We start from the raw sequence: 16,849 nt of genomic DNA on the forward strand, positions 1-16,849 counted from the left end.
TCCTGGGTTTTTCAGTGTTCAACATATTCAATTTTCAGTGTATCAGTTGACATTATTTTTATTATTTTTCATTGGTTTATGGAGACCAGTATAGAATTGGATGACGCAGAATCAAAATAACAGCACCAAAACTACAGTGTTCAAAGCAAATGTTAATCAGAAATGATTATGCAGCGTATAAACATTTTCTTGAGTACAGGAACTGGAAGAAACAATATCCATCAAACATATAGACTGGTGTATGTGAGAGTAATAGTTTGGAGTGATTATTCCCTTCCCTAATCACAGTTGTCTTGTGACAGCCAGAGCGCGAGCACCAGCAGCAGCGAGTACTGTTTGTATAAAGCGTTTATTTTGCATTTTGTTTACGACCTTCCACTAAGGAAGGGATTCTATTTGTGTTTATCTGCTCTGCATAGAAACTAACAGTTCTTGATCGTTAGGAGAGAAATTTATTTTGTACTTATTTGCTGCGCTTAGCTTTTAAATAGTTTTTCTGGGAAAACCTAGCGTAGTTTTCGCGTCTCGTATTTCAGTGAGTGTTTCTTGATTATCAGAGCAGCTCATCAGAAGATTATCTTGAGAATTTGTCACCGTATAGAGTAGGGTAAACATAGTCATGTGTAGGGACTGTGGTTGTTGTGAGTGGACGCAAGGAGAATTGGCCACTCTTCGGGGGCAGGTGGAGGCTTTGTCTGTTAGGCTCATCGAGCTCGAGGCGCAGGCGTCGGCTCGTAGTGGCGTTGGGGCAACTGTGGTGAGACCTATGCCTACTTCGGTGGCCTTGGAATCACATGGAACCCCTGATGTCGCTGCGTCTTCCGGCAGTGAGCATCTTACCGGTCAGCCATCACTCCAGGGTGAATGGCGGACAGTGGTGGGCTCGCGTGTGCCTGGCCGAAAGGCGAAGGTGGGATCTGGCCGCGTGGCAGCTGCCTTACCCCTTTCCAACAGGTACGGGGTGCTTCCTAGTGGTGATGACATCATTTCCGAGCCACCACAGGATGCCTCGCCTGTTGGGCCAGTGGCTGATTCTCCGGCAAGGTCCCGACAGTCACAGAGGGCGGGCCTATTAGTTATAGGGAGCTCCAACGTTAGGCGGGTTATGGAACCCCTCAGGAAAATAGCGGGTAGGTCAGGGAAGAATGCCAGTGTGCACTCGGTGTGCTTGCCGGGGGGTCTCGTCCGTAATGTGGAGGAGGCCCTTCCGGCAGCTATTGAACGCACTGGGTGTGACTGGCTGCAGATAGTAGCACATGTCGGAACGAATGACGCCTGCCGCTTGGGTTCTGAGGCCATCCTTGGTTCCTTCCGGCGGCTGGCTGATTTGGTGAAGACAACCAGCATCGCACGCGGAGTGCAAGCTGAGCTTAATATCTGCAGCATAGTGCCCAGAGTCAATCGCGGTCCTCTGGTTTGGAGCCGTGTGGAGGGTCTAAACCAGAGGCTCAGACGACTCTGCGACTATAATGGTTGCAAATTCATCGACCTCCGTTATTGGGTGGAGAACTGTAGGGCCCCCCTAGACGGGTCAGGCGTGCACTACACACCGGAAGCAGCTACTAGGGTAGCAGAGTACGTGTGGCGTGCACACGGGGGTTTTTTAGGTTAGAGGGACCCCCCCTTGGGCGAAACGATAAAATACCTGATGGCTTACCAGAGAGAACATCAGCATCGTTGATAAAGAATGTCCGTCCTCAGAGACCAAAAACAGGAAAAGTTAACGTAATATTGGTAAACTGCAGGAGTATCCAGGGCAAGGTTCCTGAATTAGTATCGCTTATTGAAGGAAATAGTGCGCATATAGTATTAGGAACGGAAAGTTGGTTAAAACCGGAAGTGAACAGTAACGAAATCCTAGACACAGAATGGAATATATACCGCAAGGATAGGATAAACGCCAATGGTGGAGGAGTATTTATAGCAGTAAAGAATTCAATAATATCCAGTGAAGTTATTAGCGAATGCGAATGTGAAATAATCTGGGTTAAGTTAAGTATCAAAGGTGGGTCAGATATGATAGTCGGATGCTTCTATAGACCACCTGCATCAGCAACCGTAGTAGTTGAGCGCCTCAGAGAGAACCTGCAGAACGTCGTGAAGAAGTTTCGTGATCATACTATTGTAATAGGGGGAGACTTCAATCTACCAGGTATAGAATGGGATAGTCACACAATCAGAACTGGAGCCAGGGACAGAGACTCTTGTGACATTATCCTGACTGCCTTGTCCGAGAATTACTTCGAGCAGATAGTTAGAGAACCAACTCGTGAAGCTAACGTTTTAGACCTCATAGCAACAAATAGACCGGAACTTTTCGACTCCGTGAATGTAGAAGAGAGTATCAGTGATCATAAGTCAGTGGTTGCATCAATGACTACAAGTGTAATAAGAAATGCCAAGAATGGAAGGAAAATATATTTGCTTAACAAGAGTGATAGGGCACAAATCGCAGAATATCTGAGTGACCACCATCAAACGTTCATTTCTGAGGAAGAGGATGTGGAACAAAAATGGAAAAAATTCAGAAACATCGTCCAGTACGCCTTAGATAAGTTCGTACCGACTAAGGTCCAAAGCGAGGGGAAAGATCCACCGTGGTATAACAATCATGTACGAAAGGTACTACGGAAACAAAGAAAGCTTCATCATAGGTTTAAGAGTAGTCGAATCATAGCTGATAAGGAAAAGCTGAACGAAGCGAAAAAGAGCGTAAAGAGAGCAATGAGAGAAGCATTCAACGAATTCGAATATAAAACATTGGCAAACAATCTAAACAAGAACCCTAAAAAGTTTTGGTCATATGTAAAATCGGTAAGCGGATCTAAATCCCCTATTCAGTCACTCGTTGACCACGATGGCACCGAAACAGAGGACGACCGAAGAAAGGCAGAAATACTGAATTCAGTGTTCTGAAACTGTTTCACTGCGGAAAATCGTAACACGGTCCCTGACTTCAGCCGTCGCACGGACGCCAAAATGGAAAATATTGAAATAAACGATATTGGAATTGAAAAACAACTGCTATCACTTAGTAGCGGAAAAGCTTCCGGACCAGACGAGATACCCGTAAGATTCTACAGTGATTATGCTAAAGAACTTGCCCCCTTTCTATCAGCAATTTATCGTAGATCTCTGGAAGAACGTAAAGTACCTAGCGACTGGAAGAAAGCGCAGGTCGTTCCCATTTTCAAGAAGGGTCATAAATCAGATGCGAATAATTATAGGCCTATTTCGCTTACGTCAATCTGTTGTAGAATAATGGAACATGTTTTATGTTCTCGTATTACGACGTTCTTAGATAATACAAATCTCCTTCATCATAACCAACATGGATTCCGCAAACAGAGATCATGTGAAACTCAGCTCGCCCTATTTGTCCAAGAAATTCACAGTGCCGTAGACACTGGTGAGCAGATTGATGCCGTATTCCTGGACTTCAGGAAGGCATTTGATACGGTTCCGCACTTACGTTTAGTGAAAAAAATACGAGCTTACGGAATATCAGACCAGGTTTGTGATTGGATTCAGGATTTCCTAGAAGAAAGAACACAACATGTCATTCTTAACGGTTCAAAATCTGCAGATGTAGAGGTAATTTCGGGAGTACCGCAAGGAAGCGTGATAGGACCTTTATTGTTTACAATATACATAAATGACTTAGTTGACAACATCGGTAGCTCCGTGAGGCTATTTGCAGATGACACGGTTGTCTACAAGAAAGTAGCAACATCAGAAGACTCGTACGTACTCCAGGAAGACCTGCAGAGGATTAATGAATGGTGCGACAGCTGGCAGCTTTCCCTAAACGTAGATAAATGTAATATAATGCGCATACATAGGGGCATAAATCCATTCCAGTACGATTATGCCATAGGTGGTAAATCATTGGAAGCGGTAACGACCGTAAAATACTTAGGAGTTACTATCCGGAGCGATCTGAAGTGGAATGATCACATAAAACAAATAGTGGGAAAAGCAGGCGCCAGGTTGAGATTCATAGGCAGAATTCTAAGAAAATGTGACTCATCGACGAAAGAAGTAGCTTACAAAACGCTTGTTCGTCCGATTCTTGAGTATTGCTCATCAGTATGGGACCCTTACCAGGTTGGATTAATAGAAGAGATAGACATGATCCAGCGAAAAGCAGCGCGATTCGTCATGGGGACATTTAGTCAGCGCGAGAGCGTTACGGAGATGCTGAACAAGCTCCAGTGGCGGGCACTTCAAGAAAGGCGTTACGCAATACGGAGAGGTTTATTATCGAAATTACGAGAGAGCACATTCCGGGAAGAGATGGGCAACATATTACTACCACCCACATATATCTCGCGTAATGATCACAACGAAAAGATCCGAGAAATTAGAGCAAATATGGAGACTTACAAGCAGTCGTTCTTCCCATGCACAATTCATGAATGGAACAGGGTAGGGGGGATCAGATAGTGGTACAATAAGTACCCTCCGCCACACACCGTAAGGTGGCTCGCGGAGTATAGATGTAGATGTAGATGTAGATAATGAACATACTACACTATTTTTTGTGCTTCATATCGAGTATCTATCACCTCTGTAGATAGGGAACTTCCATTTTTAGGAAGAAAATATGATTCCCCGAATGTAGACATTTACAGACCAATTTAACTTTTTACAGTATTTTTACAAGTATTCAAAAGTTGTTGCATATTTGTTTTCAGAAGGGTATATTAACAGAATAGGCAGCCTTAAAATTTGTGGATGGTTTCTTAGAGTTTATAATCAAGAACACTTCACCAGTGGGTATCTTCTGTGATTTTATGAAAGGCTGTGACTGCATAGATCACCAACTACTCTTAGAGAAAGTCCAGTGGCATCTTGGGTTAATTAGGTAACCTGAAATACTGTCTGACCAACAAGAAGCAGAAAGTAAAATTTTAAGCTGTAGATTGCAAATTGGGGATAGCTATCTGATTCAGGGTGGAGGGCAAGGTGTTATTCATCACAGAGTCCCACACGGTTCTGTCCTGAGTCGTTTACTGTTTCTGATTTATACTAATGATCTGTCTGGAGATGCATATGGTGATAAGGGCAAAATTGCTATGTGTGCAGATGACATCAGTTTTGTAATGGAAAATTTGTTAACCATAGTTACCAACAACATTGTATCACAAGTCTTTTAACAGTTTTAATGTTAACTCCCTTTATGCTAACCATAGAAAGACAAATTCTATGCAGTTTCAATGAAGTCACAGAAATGGAGATGAATTTATGATGATGATGATGATGATGATGTTTGGTTTGTGGGCCACTCAACTGCATGGTTATCAGTGCCTGTAAAAATTCTGAATTGTTGCTCAGTACAGTCCCGCAACTTTCATGAATGATGATGAAATGATGAGGACATCACAAACACCCAGTCATCTTGAGGCAGGTGAAAATCTCAGACCCCGCAGGAAATCGAACCCGGGACCAGGTGCTCGGGAAGCGAGAACGTGACCACAAGACCACGAGCTGCGGACTGGAGATGAATTCATGATGACCTTCAATATCCAGCAGTTGTAAAGAGTTGGACCTCCACTTAAACTTCAGACTAAACTGGAGACATCAGAAACTCCATCTCTGAAATTATTGAGCTTAACTGCTCTATTGCATTAAGAGTGCTGTCTTGCAGTGGTGATCAAATGGTCAGAAAGGGAGTGTATTCTTTTCTTGTTCAAAAATTGTCATTGTTCAGAAAAGATGGAGTACAACCATTTTTAGAGTACCTTCTTATATAGCAAAATGCACAGTGTGCTAGTTAGTGAGACAGGGAGATGCGCTAGACCCAGATTGAATACCGAATCCCCATGGTGAATTAATGGCCTTGGGTTGGTATGAGAGCCCTCCTGAGCATTGCTTAAAGCTGATTCCCATGCTAATTTAGACAGTTGGATGGCTGATACTCAACCCTCACCTCAGATGATGTAGTATGAAAACAGTTAAAGTGCAATAACTTACAAAAAAGTTTGTGTGGTTCACAGACAGATGACACACATGATTTCCCTACCAGAAGTTACTGTGATGCTGTGGTGTTAAAAATGGTATCTGCCCACGAAGTTAAGTAATCCATATAATTTACCAGATCCTGAAACTGTGAACTCTGTACTAGATGGGATGAAGGCAAGGGAAAGGAAGAAAGAAAAATATTCCATTGTAGAGTACTCTTAAGTCTGAGAACCTTCAGTCACAAATTGTTTAGCCAGATGGGAATGCTTACCACTGCTTCTCATATTTGCTTCATCATAAAGAACCCCCCCCCCCCCCCAAGAAAAAAGAAACCAACTCAGCATTCCATGTGCATTATACTAGATGTAAAAATAGTGTACACTACCAACCAAAAAAGTCTATACCTGGTGCAAATGTTTCCAAATTTCTTCCCAGTGGGCTTATAAAGTTATGGAATACGGAATCCTTTTCAAAACTAAACCATGAAAATTTCTGCTGAATCACTCATTCTAATGGATCTATGGGACACACTCAAATAAACAAATAAAAGGAGTTCAAATAACACCCACGATGGACTAGCAATTACCTCGTAACTTGCTATAGCCCAAACACAATGCACTGAAATGAAACACAGACTTGAACAGTGGCAATTACAGTGCTACTGCACAAAGAAACACTGATACAAAATACTAATTGCCAAAATTGTCCAACTTTTTTTTGATTCAGAACTAAGAACCAGGTCACTCTAAAATGTTTAGAAACTTTACATTTATGTGTTATTAACAATTTGAACAAATTTGCTGTCTGATATATTAAGTAAAGCATTCCATGCTTTAATCAAATAACAGGTGTGTTAAACAGGTATCAACTGATATTTTAGTGGTAAGATAAAAAATATTTTTTAAAAGGGTGTTGTAATTATTTCTTTTCGAGTGTATACTTACGTTCAGATTATTTAAGAGGATAGGAGATAGGGTTTTCATTCTGTCCAGGTACAAGACTCCAAATTACCACCATAAGTTGCAGGAGTCTGATATTTAATTAGCTGATGGGATTTTACTCATAGGAAAGGACGCAAAACATCATTATTTTTGGTATTTTATACTGCAATTATGATTTGTAATTTAACTGTTAAAATTCTCATTTACAATACAGATTTTGTAGTATAATAGTAAAGAATACTAGCATTCGATAAACCAGTCATTAATTAGACCTTCATGCTGGAAGTATATATACAATATGTTCTAGACTTTCTATACCAGCTCTTTATTTTGTAAATGATGCATCTGAGATTTTCCTCATGACTGCATTTTAAGCAATGCTTAAGACCTATTATAATAGTGAAGCTAGATTCTGCTAACAGCTGGTATACACAGTAAATTTCCCAATTTCAAAGGGGAGAGATTTTTTTTTTTTTTTTTTTTTTTTTTTGAGGTAGACAGTGGCATGTGCACTATCTGAAAATTGTAAGTAGTAAATGTAGAAGTTAGATAGCATGTCCTTTCTGCTTGTCCCATTCCTTGTGGTGAAAAAGAGGTTTTTCTTCCTCATTTGTCTCACTGCTGTGCAAATGTCACTTGTATGTTAGGTGCCTTTTAAATATAACTGTTTCTTATAGATGACTGTGGTGTGCATGTTATGTTGTTTATGGTGATAATGGGAGATAGGAGAGAGTGCTATTACTTAGTGTTAGGGATAATAGACAATGACAGTTCTTTGTCCTTAATGAGGTCAAGACTGCAGTGCTATGTATTCATCTGGGGATGACATTTTTATACAGTTGAATCTGGTCATGTAAAACTATAAATGTGATTCTGTCAGAAAATGAATAAAAAGTTTTTCAACAGTATTGTAGCAATCACAAACGTCGTCTTATGATTATAATATTGTTTGCATTAGCTGCAAGTGATAGTTTAAGTGAAAAGTGATTGTAAATGTTAAAGCAAGAAAGTGGTTAACAAAATCAAACAATGGAAAATCCAGAATGAAATAATGAGAATATTATGAAAAGGGTAGATTGCTAATCACCATATATAGTGGTGATGTTGAGTCGCAGACAGGGAGACAAAACCATGGCAGCCAAAAACAAGTGATCATATGGTGTGAGCTGTGCTTGTGTGAATGTGGGTTTGTATGTTGTCTTATCAGAGGAAGGCCTTCTGGCCAAAACTTACTTGTTCAGAAATGGATTAACATTTGTTTTCATACTCAACATTGTTCAGTACTGTGCACTTCAAGGATTATGTAAGAGTTAATGAAGTATAGATAGGGAATTTAAAATAACCTAGAATGGTGTGTTTGCCCTGTTGTAGGCTTTGGATTAATTTTAACTTCTCTTGAGCACCTGCCTTACTTCATGTTTTCCGTGTATATCTGCTGTAGCAGTCCTTAGCAGAGTCTCAATAGAAAAGTCTACATTTAGGACATTCACTTTGGGTCAGTTATCCTTATTTGTTCCTATTTTAAAAAGTAAAGCACATGCTCATCTAGTGCCTCAAATACTGTTAATACTCACTTTTAACTTCCATATTTTGTATTTATAAGGGACTTGGGGGGAGGGGGCAGGGGGGGGGGGGGGCAACTGACAGTGGTATACAAAATACCCTCCGTCGCACACCTCAAAGTGGCTTATGGAACACTTATGTAGATATACTGAATGGAGATAAACAGATATGAAGAATAATATAAAATATTATTCAGTTTTGTTATTAGGGCAAAGAAAAAATTAACAATGTAAAATATATGTCCATAAGCATAACAGTGCTGTTATTACTTTAACATTAATAAATTTTATTGTTAGCAAACATAGTAAATAGTAAATATATTCATAAATACAGGTGTTTATTCTTTTACAGGATGTGAAAATTATTCTTTACGGGGATAGAGGCTGAACTGCAGTTGAGCTGCATGGTTTTATAAATCATGCACACAACCTCTTTGTTGGATTCAGTCTTATTATTAAATTATTTATTTGCAGGGATTACAGTCATAGTTATTAGAATTGATCCTTAGGAATTTCCAAGAGCATTATTTGTTATGTATACATGGGTTTTATTGACATGTAAATTGGCACCTGACTTTCACCAAAATTTTTGTTTAATTGCAGAACATCATTATTTAGAGAAGAAAATGGGATTACTTTGTGAGGAGTGTTTCATGTAATGGCAGATGTTTTGTATAGTGAATAGCACTTAATGAGATTTTAAGTGTCTCCTAGATCTGTAAAACAATTTGAAGGTTGCTGTGAGGTCATCTGGGTGTGTTTTCTCAAAGACAAACAGAGATAAATAATTTCTTGTGTTAAGAATTGATAAATTCAGAGATTAGGAATTGCAAACTTTTCATCATGTAATATGTGTCTCCAGTCACCAGATATGCAGTCATGGCAGAACGACTATTTACGTGGAACTGGCATGGAGATGTACACAGAAACACTGAGTCCCACATTTATAGGCATGCCTTTTGCCCAGGCTACCGAGTAAGTAGTGGGCTGTTGCAGTTATGTTTTGCATTTATTTCAGTATCTATAGGTCTATGCTACAACTTCTTCTCATTTGTTCCTATTTTATTTCTGTCTAGCCATGAAGTATTTCACCCCTAAAAATAAATTGCTAAAATTAATAAATTTATCACATTAATATTGTTATTCTCTCTCTTGTGACTCTAGTAGATTTCTTTTGATACCTCTCATTATTTTCACCTCAGATGCCTGAAAACTCAAAGAAAGTAGGGTTGACTATTCTGGTTGTGTAATGAAGGAATGTAATCAAAAGTGAAAATGAAAAATCATCATTATGTCATTACCACTCCTGTATGTAATTGGAAATTTAATGGAGCGAAAGGTCTGAAGAAATATTTATCCCACCTTCCCTTTCTCTCTCTCATAAAAAAATTCTAGTTTCTTTGTACTTGGCTGAACAATGACAAGATATTTTTGTCATAGAGCAGAATTTGAACCACAACATTCAGTGAGATGTTATTTGAGAAGAGGCCCATCTTAGTTAATACATTGAATAAGCAAAAGAAAAGTATTATGATCTCTCAAAAGTTTCAATAGTTTTATTTGCAGACTAGGGAGGGAGCCACTGTGTATTTATATTTTTAATTACTGAGGTCATTGAAACAAGTAAATGGTTCCACATAAGGATTTCTATTAGCCATAAATGTGCCAAATACTTTTTCTTCTTTTTCTTTTTATTAAAAAAAAAAGAAAGACAAAATATTGTTTCTTTAGAAAATAATAAAGGCATCATTATGATTCTCAACATTCTTACAGTCTTGTGATTCTGTTTATGAAATGCCAAGTTTTCCCTTTTTGTACAAGAAACATGTTTTATCCCCAAGGGTTCCAAGACCAAAAAATTGTGATAGATTCAGTAGCTTCTCAGATTTACAGTAACTTCATTTTCTTTTTTTAATACATAATTGTAGCATCTGTCATGGAGACTCTTCAGTTATTATCTGTAATCACTTTGTAAATCTTTTAGCAACTTTCTAGAGGCAATTCTTTAGGTACATACTGTGTGTCCTTTGTCTGTGTTTTGTGATGATTTGTGTTATCTCACATACCATCATGATATCTGTGATTCATTGTGTTCCTTGTTTCAGTTTCTCTTCATGACTCTCTACACCATATAGCATGCAGTTCTCAAGAAGTTTTACTTGTATATGGATTATTAACTGGACTGTATTGGTCTATATTTTGCGTTTATATCCTGAGCAACTGGAAATTAAATTTTGGCATACATACATGTGTGTTTAGATCTTTGCCTATGTCTAGCTGCTTGACAGTACTCTAATAACAGTCTCTTGATTTATTCCATTATCAATATTATTTGGGGCTGCCCATCTAGGAAGAATACATGTGCTGGCTTCACATGATGGTCTGTCGCACGTGGATGGTGCTGTACATCAAAATCAAACCATTGGGTTTTGTAGAATATTGATGTCCCGTTCCTGAAAAATCGTGGTTCATGTTTCAGTCCCCAGATACTCAAGCCTGGCAGAACGATTATCTGCAAGGAACGGGCTGCGAGATGTATACAGAAACTCTGTCCCCTTCATTCACCGGGATGACTTTCCCACAAGCAAGCGAGTAAGTTTGCACTGGTGTGCAGAAGCCTGAGATGAGCCCCAAATTAGTTATTTCACTATAGAAACTTCCATAACTAACTGATATTTATGCATGTTGGATTTTAATTAACACTAGTACATTTGGAAGCTAATTTTATTGCTATAACACTGTTTGATAAATAATGTGACTCTTTTTCTTGTGTAAGTGTTTGTTTATTTCAACCTGTGTTCCACTCAGTGTATGGAATACCCAAACATAAGTAGAGTGGTCCAGCACATTATGATTTTTTGAATGCATTATCAAAACTTTTGTGATCTATAGTTGAGTACAATTTGCAGGAAGTGATCATTCAAAATCTATCTCAACAAAGAAATAATTTCTACCTGCTGGAGTTAGTATGCTATATTTTGGTGTTATTACTCCCACTATCAGCAGCACCTGTCATTGGTTTCAGGCAAATCATAGAACCCATTCATTTTAAGCATGTTCTTGAATATTGAGGATTGTAGGATTAAGAAAATGGTATCACAGAAATTCTTGTTCTTAGCTGCATTTCTTCTTAAAATTACAACCAGTGTAACAAATTTTAGTAGAAGGTACATAATAATCATTGAGAAATATGAAGACAGACTTACAACTATTATATTGTCTTATTTCTTTGCAACAATGACTGTATAAGAAACATAGTGATTGCCAATTATTCACAAGGCACTGAAGTGTGTCAGTTCTCTGAAGGAAAAGTTATTTATAAATGATGGCAAGCAAAATGTAAGAAATTTGTGGAAATTCCTTAAAAGAGGAATTGGAACTGTAATCCATGTTGACCATTCTAATTTGTAAACATATGGGCTTCTGTACCCAGATAACAACTGGAAGATGTGTATTTCTATATTAAAAACATCTTCATCGAAACCAATGAAGCCTTCCTGTTTCCACAATTTATACAGGTCTGGCATAATAAACATTTCCCTTATTAAATTATGGTAATCAGAGTGTCTTAAATTCACTGCTATATCTGCCTTTTTAATTTTTTTTGTCACCAACCCTCTATACTTTTCTCATTGAATGCCATGTCCTTGTCACTTATTGTTGATTGTTAATGAATTTATGCATTCATCAAGCTCCATATATTTGGTAAATGGTAGTCACATTGAACCAAAATGACATTTGACATTTCTATATGAAATCTGAGGTTGTTTGCTACAAAATGTCACCATGTACCAGTTCTGTAAGTTATCTCAATATATTTCTGTATCATTTCAATATTCTAAAGTCCTTTTTAACTCACCCTGCATAAAATTTTCACTTTGACTGAACATAAAGTTTATGTAGTGTCATTTATACAACAAAAATCAGTAATAAACTGTAATTCAATTTTTGAGGATCAACATATCTAAAATATGAACACACTTGCAGAAACAGATATTTTGGATAAGATGCATGCCTACAAAATTTAATTTGAGTGTAAAAAGATTTTAAAAATGCAACAACAAATTTGTGCTGTCTGGCAGTGTTAACCAAACAATTTGATGGTACACTTTCCTGCATAAGTTCATTCACATAAAAAGGGGCAAAAAGTGAAGATGTCCTTACTCTTTTGTTTATTTGTATGTTTGTTGCAACAAATCCACTGTAATGGACAATGCATGGAAATTCTGAAGAATACTGTACTGGATTTGTGCAAACAGTAGAGACATATAAAAGAAGACAACATTTGTAATCAAAATCGTATTGGTACCAATAAGACCTCTCAAAACTAAATGCTGGAACATATGTTATGAAAATAAGAAGTCTGTTCTTTGATACTCAATGAATAAGAAACACATGATGTGATGTGAGTGCTAGTTCTGCCTGGTCTGATGTAAATTATATAAAATTGGTCCAGACAGCAGTTACATCTCAGTCACATAGTACACTCTTGTCTTTGTAGAAAAGGAAATCACTATCTGTAATAGAAGTCTGATTTGTGATGTTTCTCGAAATGGAACTGCAATAGTTGTTCACCTAGCTCTGCCCATTGATCACTCATTCTATTGTAGCTAGACAAAATAAGCATGAACAACATGCATCTCAGTCATTTAGGTTCAGCTTGATAATATAAAATCCTTCATGATGTTAGGAAACATTTCAAATAAGTTCTTGCTGTAGTGCTTCTAGTTATTTATGTTTTTCTGTGCACAGCATGTAACATGCTGACAATTGCACTGCAAATTTTGGTGTATGGGATGTTGAGCAAAACTTTATTTTCATATAACACAACTAATGAATGCCTCATTACCTTTGTGGCCAGCAAATCTGACTGCCATGTTGAGAATCTGCATTCAATTGCTGGCACTGCTAAGGGTTTTACCTCAGAGGAAGTCCTAATAGGATTCATTCAGCTATGGATGGCTGGTGACATTTGAGGAGTTATCTGAAAGAGAAGTGACCCTGAAATCAAAACCAGGAATTAACCGAAAGAGAGCAGTGTGAATAATGCCATCCACTGATGCCTTAATCAAAGTATAATGTGGTCTCTGAGTCGGATCTAAGAGTTACAGGCTGTCTTAAAAAAAAATGAAAATGTATGTGTGATGCTTCAGACATAAATATGTGTGCAGATTTTCCTGTCTGTAACATTTCTTTTAGGTAACAGTCATAAAATTTCTTTAATACCAGCCACCTGTGAATTTTTCTCATCTTTAGAGACTATACCTGCTACACTGAATACTTAATAATTTTCTTTAAGCGTTCTAGTTTTAAAATTTTTCCTCTTTAGTACTGTCACCGGTATCAAGTTATCTATTCAGAGGCAATATGCCAAATGCTCCACAAAATTGTCCCTTCTTCTAATGAGAATTTTCCGTGGACTTCTCACCTATACTCCATAAGTATCTCTTCATTTCGTGTGCTATCTGTTCATCTAATGTGTAACGTGCTTTTATAGCATCACATTTCAGATGCTTCCATTTTATTATTGTCATACATTTCCATGTCCACATTTCACTTTCATATATGGCTGTGCTCCAGGCACGCAGCATCAAAAAGTCTCCCTCATTTCATGTCAATATTTTATGCCAGTAGATGCGTTTTTATGAAGACATATACAAAATACGTCTGATAACTTTCTTGTATAGGACTTCTTTAACAGAAGAATTTCTTCATAATGTAAAATTAAGATACACCACTTGACATATAATATGATTGTTAAGTCATCTATTCTGTATTTGATTTGGTGGGCAGGGGAGGGGGGGGGGAGGAAACTGACAGTATTTATTAGCTGGTTCTGCCAAAGATATTTTTCTTCATTGGAGGAGAAGAGTGAGGGTCAGTGTGCCTTCTCATGATAATGGAGAATCTCCCTGAAGGATAAGAAGTGTTTCTGACTTTATGAAGATTACATGAACCCTAGCATTACTAGCACATTTCCAATAACATGTATTACAAGGGAGGGGGGAGATTTTTATGTCCACCCAAAAAGACTTAAAAAAAGTTTGTTGATTTTTGTTGACTTACATTTACAACAAACTTTCTAAAGAGACATTCATGTGCATGTAGGGCTGTGAACCTGAGAATATTGAATACAATATTCATAGTAAGAAATGACGTCTGCTACTGAGACTTAAATTTTGGGTTAAGTTTAACTGAAAATTTTAAAATGTTTATGGAATATTTTAAAATGTTTATGGAATCTGGTAGAAGACTACATTAAAAACAATATTTTTTTTCAAAAATTTAAAGCATAAAGTACAGAACCTGGCTAGTCTACAGTATTTTGAAGAATTGAGGATAAAGTACCCTGTTCCTTCTCCCACCCTTGGTATTGTGAGGGTTAATGATGAGGAGGCTGCTAAACTGATCTCCTGTCACTCCAATACTGGTGTGCAATCGTGCCTACTGCAGATGATGAATTGATTGGGCAGTCATGCAATGTACTATACCACCTGCAGTACCCAGACAGTGTAACTTCTTAACTACAAGCTAACTACAAGCTGAAAAATGACACATTTGTCAGTAGTCTTGCACATTCACTGAATAAGTCCGCCTGTAACAGTTTCTCCCACAATGCCGTACTTAAGTCCACCCTCAGTGTCTTTAAAATTACTACAGTGCTTCACCTATGTGAACTTTTCTGTCAGTTGTAAATTCATTTCTGAAGAGGACTGAATGTAGTGTGGAACTCAACAATTTTGTCTATTATATTTTTAATTTCTGGAGCCTTCTTCAACACTAGACAATCAATGTTATGTCTCAGGCTGAAAGGCTATACATTTCCTTGTATTTGATATGCCTCTACTCATGTCATATATATGGTGCTCTTATTGTTAATGAAATGTTAGATTCAGTCCAGGAAGGCAATATATATGGAAATAACTGATTACCATTTAAAAGTCCTACTGTAAACCCTAATTGTAACAGAATTAATAGTATCATCATATATTTGCTGTAAATTCTTCACTTAGGAGTAAATAACAGAGAGGAATTTAAAAATTCAAACCACTGTCATTTTTTTCACTCATTATCATTTGCATGTGCACTAAAAAAACTCGTTTTATATAACCAGAAACACAGGACCATGCTGATTTATATGGAAGCAGTTTTTTTTTTCTTTCTTTCTTTCGTTTTTTTTTTCTTTTTTTTTTTTTTCCACCTGAAGTTCTGTGGGTAAACCTGAAAGAATACAGGCACAGAAGGTCCAAGCTTTTTATTGCTTATTATGTTAACTATCAATGTTCATTGTGTGCTGTAATTTTTTTTACCCAATCGCTAGAAGCAGCTCTGTCATCTACCCTACAAGTTTATTTGAGCTTGAATTATTCTTGTAGTATATCCATAATGTTACAAAGCTAACAAATATACAAAATTCCATGCATTTGTGGACAAGTATATATTGGAACAATAAAAAGAAGTGTAAACACCCGCTTAGCTGAACATAAAAGAAACTGTCGCTTAGGATAAATCGAAAAATTGGCTGTAGCTGAGCATGTTTTTCAAGATGGGAACCATGAAAGTAAATTTAATGAGACAAGCATTCTAGCACAAACATCCCATTATCATGCATGCATGTATAGAGAAGCAATAGAGATTCACAAACACCATAATAATTTTAATAGAAAAGAGGAAGTTTTAAAGTTGGACAAAATATGGATGTCGACGATGCACTAGCAGAATGACAATCAATTACTCTTAATCGAAAATGATGACGCCTTCCAAAGATAGGCATACCATCAGCATCATGTGACAAATGGTGCTGTCCTCTATGCACTCTCTAAATGCGAGAGTACCTGGAGCCTCTGCGGCAATAGCCAGATGACCTCAGATGATGTCTCCCGGAGATGGAGACAAAACATTAGGTGGAAATTTGGTACATAAACCACGGCCTCTCAGCCCGGAAGTTTTAACTGAAGACAACACCAGCCGTGAAAGCCTACATTGTATGGCTAACAAATATATTCCGCAAATGACATGGCAGAGGGTGAACATTTGTGTCATAGCTGTTTTTGGTGTTTATTGACCTAATCACACAGCAAATGTGCAGATGGCTGCAACAGCCTCATGTTGTCAGGCATCAAGTATTTTACTATCACATGAGATGTGTGGCTGTTCACATATCCACAATGATATTTGCTTTTGAGAGGGCTGGTGATGAATTCCTATACAGCTATGTTCAGAATAAACTTCATATTGTAACTCACAATGAACAATTATAATTCTTTAATGTTCATTAGACTTGGTAAGCGTTTGATTGTTTCCATATGCTGCTGCAAAGGTATCTATATACATAATTGGAATGTACTTGTTGTATATGTGTCTTTAGAATCTGCAAATACT

At 37.6% G+C, this 16,849-nt stretch overlaps 1 protein-coding gene across 1 annotated transcript in view; it reads left to right on the forward strand.

The window, feature by feature from the left end:
* Positions 1 to 16,849, forward strand: part of LOC126199758 (calcium-activated potassium channel slowpoke) — an 872,527-nt gene that overhangs the window by 370,482 nt on the left and 485,196 nt on the right. The window contains exon 11 of the mRNA XM_049936649.1: positions 10,947 to 11,059. Coding sequence (XP_049792606.1) covers positions 10,947 to 11,059 — 113 coding nt within the window. The remainder of the gene's footprint in view (positions 1 to 10,946; positions 11,060 to 16,849) is intronic.

The sequence above is a fragment of the Schistocerca nitens genome, chromosome 1, assembly GCF_023898315.1.
Source record: "Schistocerca nitens isolate TAMUIC-IGC-003100 chromosome 1, iqSchNite1.1, whole genome shotgun sequence".
NCBI classification, from domain to species: Eukaryota; Metazoa; Arthropoda; class Insecta; order Orthoptera; family Acrididae; genus Schistocerca; species Schistocerca nitens.